The sequence below is a fragment of the Topomyia yanbarensis genome, chromosome 2 (assembly GCF_030247195.1).
Source record: "Topomyia yanbarensis strain Yona2022 chromosome 2, ASM3024719v1, whole genome shotgun sequence".
Classification (NCBI taxonomy): Eukaryota; Metazoa; Arthropoda; class Insecta; order Diptera; family Culicidae; genus Topomyia; species Topomyia yanbarensis.
The window spans coordinates 467987075-467993502 of record NC_080671.1 but is presented as its reverse complement, the minus strand read 5'-3'; the positions used below and the strand labels follow the sequence as shown (position 1 = coordinate 467993502).

General features: G+C 40.7%; 2 protein-coding genes across 2 annotated transcripts; one reads left to right on the top strand and one right to left on the bottom strand.

Moving 5' to 3' along the window:
- The first annotated feature begins 1945 nt into the window (after positions 1-1945).
- On the top strand, positions 1946-3643 carry LOC131686164 (FMR1-interacting protein NUFIP1). Its single transcript, XM_058970365.1, has one exon. The coding sequence runs from the start codon at positions 2044-2046 to the stop codon at positions 3619-3621; it is 1578 nt and encodes a 525-aa protein (XP_058826348.1). The 5' UTR covers positions 1946-2043; the 3' UTR covers positions 3622-3643.
- LOC131686165 (mediator of RNA polymerase II transcription subunit 11) lies at positions 3633-4240 on the bottom strand. Its single transcript, XM_058970366.1, has 2 exons — positions 4079-4240; positions 3633-4014 (listed from the first exon to the last, which is right to left on the bottom strand). Exons 1-2 carry the CDS (start codon positions 4149-4151, stop codon positions 3680-3682), a joined length of 408 nt encoding a protein of 135 aa, XP_058826349.1. The 5' UTR covers positions 4152-4240; the 3' UTR covers positions 3633-3679.
- Between the last annotated feature and the right edge of the window lie 2188 nt (positions 4241-6428).

Below are 6428 nucleotides of genomic sequence, written 5' to 3'. Positions count from 1 at the left end.
GATTGGGTGATGATGCCAGTTTCATTTTTTTTTCGACCTGTTCTACCTGTCACCAGGCAACAGGCGAACTGGGTAGTAAAACTTGTTTTTTCGGTGAGTCAAAAAATGATCACCTGTTTGTATGGTACCTCGGCGTATTTAATTTGTATTTGCTATAATGCTATATGTAGGCTGTGCAGTTATGCATTATTGATGCTAATATAGAGCTTTGTTGCGTTGTTAATGCTGTAATAGAGTTTCAATGCAACATTAGTGCAAATGTATAGCCAATATAGTGCAATGGCTTAATGCTTATGGTTACTTGGGCATTTATATTCTACAGAATCAATATTTTCAAGACCGTGCACCATCAATATATTGATCAATATATGATTTATTGTCAATATTTCTGCGCTTATGAGAATTCCATCATTACTCGTCTTACACGATCATTAAAAGTGACATTACTGCTCAGTAATGACATTACCAGCGCCTCGTGTAAGAGGCCCTGAGTGGGTTATTCCCACGGTTAAAAAATTATACCCATTATTGCGTATTCTAATCTCCATCTCCGACAAAATTGGAAAAACTCATTTGTTGGATAAACATGACATACCCAATGAAGAGTACCACCAGTATACGTCAAATAAAGTGGGTGAATTTTCACCCAGTTTTATATTTTTAAATGAATTTAAAATGGGTAGAATTGTAGTCTATTTTTGAGTACGTTCAGGAAGGAGAAAATAACTAATTTGAAGAACTATACGTTTGAATAGTAAAAAATAAGAGTATCGTATAAACAGCTTATTATTTTCTTCAAGCATTATATATAAATACAAATTAGGAGCTCCCTTTATCCCTTCCATTATCATCAACTCTCGACAAACATATGATTACGGCCTAAAAGCCAACTGTCAAAATTCACTTTGAATAGAAATTCCAGACAAACCGTTACACGCCAATCACAGATGTTGGTAGTAAATGAAAGAGAAAAGTTTTCTCCTTCATAAACTGTTGTGAACTGTGTTCGACTAGTATCGGTTTGTCTGGAATTTCCATTCAAAGTGGATTTTGACAGTTGGCTTTTAGGCCGTAATCATATGTTTGTCGAGAACTTCATATATACCGAACCGTTTTCCACCTTTGCCTTGTATGCACCCTCTTCTCAGATTCGGAAGTCAACGTTATAGTCATGATACGTTGCCTTATCACTGAATCTCGTTCCGTTGTCATTTCGTCGTTTTTTGCATCCATTGCGCTTTTTCCATACCTAAATGGTCGGTATAAAAGTTGACATCAAAAACTCATCGGCTCTAATCACGCACGTAGAGCTGGCTTGTTCCGTAACTGATCGCAATAGAATCATTAACTAGTCGGGCATTAATTTAATCCGCTTATATCGTCACATGCACTGGTAAACATAAACTTTAAAACCGCAGTGTTTTTCAACCATTTATGAGTAATAATTAAGTTAAGTTGGATAATATTTAACCCAGATGTACATTCGAAAAAGTACCCAATTTGTGACAGCTGAAATTGAATTGGGAAATGGATTCTTCTGATACTCATTAACGGGTACTTTTTGAAAAGCAGCACGAGGAAGAACACACGACACTGTGAACAAAGGAATCCGACGGCTTTCAAACCACTAACGGAAACACAAACTATCAGGTGGAAGTTTAAGCAACAAGTGCGTCTTTATTTAATGTAAAGAGTACAATGAAAAAGGTCGGAATAATAATCTAACATGATTGTATTATAGTGCATGGTTAAATACGAGGGGTGGCCGGTGGTATGGGCTACACGGTTAATACTTTTTTTGTAAATGGGTAGTTTTCTATGCATTAATGAGTATTTTATTTTATTAGTATTAACTTCTGAACCCCTTTGGGATTCTTTATGAAATATTTCACGTATACGTTGCTAAACTAATCAAACCTAAATACAAATGTCACAAGTAGGGTTCTGTCAAAAAAATGGCCGCATTCCCCGAAATTTTTCCACAATTTTAACCGTTTTGCTGGTTTTGTAAACAATTTATTAAAACGTTCAAGTGTTACGGTAATGGCCACGGAAAAGGATGGGCCGTTCCGGCTACCACCGCCAAAGTTCAGTGATGAAACCAAGAAGTCTCTGGACAGTTTCACCAAGCTACGCAATCCACACTTCTCGACACCATCGGGTATGTTACTACCGCGTGATAAGCAACCTCCGCCAATGTACGGTCCGCGTGGTTCAACGGTTCCACCGCGTTTCATGACCCATCATCAACCCCAAAAACATTACCGCCGAGGTACAGATCGTGGAAGCTATCAGTACCGATTTTTGAAAGATCCTCGACATGGACATCAGAATCAGTACTTCGATAAGGATATAATTCCAGAGCTGTTGGAACTTGACTGGACGCTGTGGTGCGAAGGTTGTGATGCGAATTGCAAAACGGATGATGAATACCGAAGACATTTCGAGGAACATAGAAACTGTGATGTTCCGGGGTGCCAGTACGTGGGACACCCAAAGGCAATGAAACGCCACTGGAGACTTGCACATGATGAAGAGAAACGTCTGGAGAAAGCTCAAATGCAGACCAAACAGAGTCCAGAGGAGATCGCCAGTTGGTGCGAGGAAAGAAGGAAGCGCTTTCCAACGAAAGAAAACGTCAAAATGCGTCAGAAAGCGCAAGAGGAAAGATTTAAGCGTGGTGAGAGAATTGAGGAAAATAAAAGCAGGTTTCCTGATAGGAACCAGCCAGATAGGGAACATCCTCCATTTCATATGAGAAGGGGTTGGGGTCGATTTGGCCCAGGAAACAGACGGTCACGAAACAAAAACAAAACGGTACCTGAAAAAATACAAGATTCTAACGATGAGGACGGCCTTAATCGAGTTGGCTTCAAAGGAACATCTAAGATGAAAGATTATAAACCAAAACCAGTTACCGCTTTGTCGTTACTTGGCGTATATGGAAGTGATAGTGAGGATGAATCGGGCGAAGACTCCGAATCAGAGGAGGACGAATCACCTGTTATGCCAGAACAATCTGTGAAACTTGTTGAAGAACGCGCAATGCCTCATAATCCTGAAAGTATGCACATAAGCGACGAAGAAGTTGTTGACCGAAAAGATTCTTTATCGGAAGGCGAAATTGAATCAAGTGACTCAGAACACGACGAGGGAAAGGAGACACCTACAAATAACCCTGAAAGTATACATATAACCGACAACGAAGATGAGCAAAAGAATTCACTATCGGAAGGTGAACTTGAATCGAGTTCTTCAGAGCACGAAGAGGAGAAGGCGGAATCTAACGATCAACAAGCTGTAGTTGAAAGCAAGCCGAACAAACCGGAACAGGTGGGATCAAAACGTAGACATCGTTCGCGAAGACGCCGCCGTGCAGCTTCCCCCGAGCAGCTTAGCGATGGTCCAACAGACCCCAAAGTGATACGAATAGAGCAACCAATACTGGACTATCGAAAACTTCGACGCACCCGCGAAAACACACTGCTGGAGAAGCTTTTGGAGCCAGACATTCGACACGAGCGAAACGTTCTTCTGCAGTGTGTTCGGTTTGTGGTTGCAAACAATTTTTTCGGAATTGGACAACCGAAACCCGAAGAACCCAGTCGAACAGTTCAATAAAATTGGAATGATTTGTTGAAAATATGTTTCTTATTTTACATAACTTCATTCGATTTGTTCACATCATCACTCCGGCTGTACTGGAAGGAGCATTCGGTCCTACCCGTTGCGTTTGGAGCCGATTGGCAGCCTGAGCGTATTTTATTTTACATTCCTCCAACTCTTTGATACGATCCTTGACGTGCTGGATGCGGTGCCACGCCATCTGAAGAACCTTTGCCGCAGCATAACCGGAACCTTCATGAGGTTGGCCGGTGGAAACTTGCGTCAAATAGTTGATTTGCTCCGAGAGCTTCGATTCTACGATGTTAAGGGATTTAAGAAACTGATTCGTGTGGGTTTCCGTCGCCTTTTGGCTGGTTTTTTCCTTACTGAGCTCGAGCAGCGCTTGACCTGAAAGAATGTAAACAAACATGTTATTTCCGGAGCCGGTTTTAAGAATGTACTGAAAATGAACCTGCACTCTGCAAGCATAGGATCAGTTCTTTTTCGATGGAATCCAGTACTTGTATTTTATCGATTGCGGTCATTGTTGGGTTCGTTCTGGACGTTAATACGCAAATTAATCAAAATAATTTGCGGGCAAACAAGCTGAAACTACAAACAGTATTCAGTATCACTCTTTTTCACTAAACAAAAATGACATTAAAGTCGACATTAAGCTCCTGCTACAGAATATAATAAACCGAATATACCGAAATCGAACTCCATGCAGTGTTGCCATTGAATTTATAGACCAGAGTAAAGGCCCTAGTATAAAGGTACGCAAAGATCGTGCAGAAAGTGAAGCCGAAAAAAGTCTACCTATCGAGCAAAATTAGAATCCAACTTTGCTGCAGAGGTATCAGAGATGGATTCCAATTGTGCTCGATAGGTAGGCTTTTTTTGACTTCACTCTTTGCGCAACTGTTCTCTATAGACTGTGGACCAGAGTTTTTAATGGTAGAGTTGCGTAAAGAGAATTGGCAACATTGGATCAATCATTGGTCTTTTTTAAGTTTTGGCAACCTTTTATTTTTAGTTAAATTTCAAATGACTTCACCCGAACGCTTCAGTTAGAAGCTAATTTTGAGCACTTAAAAATTTAAAATTAAGTGTTTAGTTTTATTTTGCAAAAATCAGTACGATAAATAACATCGTGTATGAATTTAAGCTTTTCCGGCTCCCAACTGATCCGCAACTAAGAACGAAATGTATTGATTTTTACCGCTTGCCGTCTGATTAGGGAGTGACAAAAACAGTCGAATTTTCAGCGTAAGATAAATTTGAATAAGTACATATATAAGTGGAATGCATACACAAATTTGTCAAAATTTTAGCTGCACTTTAACTATGAGCAATACCTTCATATTTCCATTGTCGATGGAAGATTATTAACACTACCCAGAGCTGTTCCGGTGTTTGAAATAGTGCGAAATTTAAATATCAGTGCATTATATTTTTAATAATTATATCTGTTCGAGCCCTTCAATTCAGCTCGAAGAAAATTTTTAAATGACAACTGAACGACCCCCCGATTGCTGCGATCAACATTTTTTTGGATCAACTGTGATATGTCAACAGAGAGTGATTGCGCGCGTTTTTTTGCATTTCCGGAAGAGAGAGAGCGCGCACTTTGTGTTTCCGCTGACGACAAGGAAGCCATTTTGTGGGATTTGGTATATAAGGCGTAGAAATAAATTAATCATTCTCATTCAAATTCAAGTCGTGCGATGGATAACAAGTGAACAATATTTTCAGTGAATAAGTGATTAAGATAAATAAAGTAGTGAATAACAGTTGAATAAGAACTTGAAAGTGGTTTAATTATTGTTGCCCGTTACCAGAACGCAAGGAAAGAAATTCCCGTGTTCCGCCATGTTTTTTCCCTTCCACCAAAGTGTATACAGTCCACTTCCGTGTTAATTTATCTCGGGACAGAGTCCCCCACGTGTTCGGTAGCCTTGAGAAATCGGCGCCGACATTTTGGTCCTTCGAGCCGGATTGAGTGCAGTACAGTGTTTGGTGGTGGAAGTGGTGACTGGCTTAGGATGTCTCGTGAAGTTTGCTTCGGAACGGGCACAATGGAAAAATAAGTGACAATAAACGATTGAAGTAGAAAAGAAGTTAAGTGAGGTGGAAAAGAAGAAGAAGTTAAGCGAGGTGGAAAAGAAGAAGAATCGAACAAGCAGTGACGTGTTTGGAAAAGTGGTTCCAGAAGTTAAGTGAAGAGGCTGTTAAGATCAGCTCCGGTTACCAATGCCGGGTTTTAGTCGTTCCTCAGTGTCATGCCGCTGAAGCGAACACCCATCAAGCACCAAGAGTCCACGTCGTCTGCAGGAAGCAATCCGCCTGCTGCAACACCGATTACCAGTAATTCACCTTCAACTAGTGTTAAGAAGATCAAGAAAGCGCAACGATTGATCATGGAACAGGTAGAAGCATTCGTCCACCAGCGTGGGCTGGCAAAAGGTAAGCTAACTAGAATTTTAAACATACTGCATGAAAACGATGAGCTGCCATCTTCTCAACTGCGAGTCTATGCAAAGAAGATAGACTCGGCGCACAAAGAATACCACGACATACAGGAGAAGATGCTTCCTCTAATTCCATCCTCAAGTAGAGAAGAGCATGATGCACATTTTTTTATATTTGATGAGCTCCACGATCAAGTACTAATGGCTTTGGAAGACCATATGGAGCGTTTAAGTGTTGCTCCAGTAGGTTCCAACCCAAACGTAGCCGCTCCGCTTCGGAACCCAGTGATGGTTCAGCAACCGTTGAAGGTACCGATTCCGACTTTCGACGGTAAGTACGAAAACTGGTCA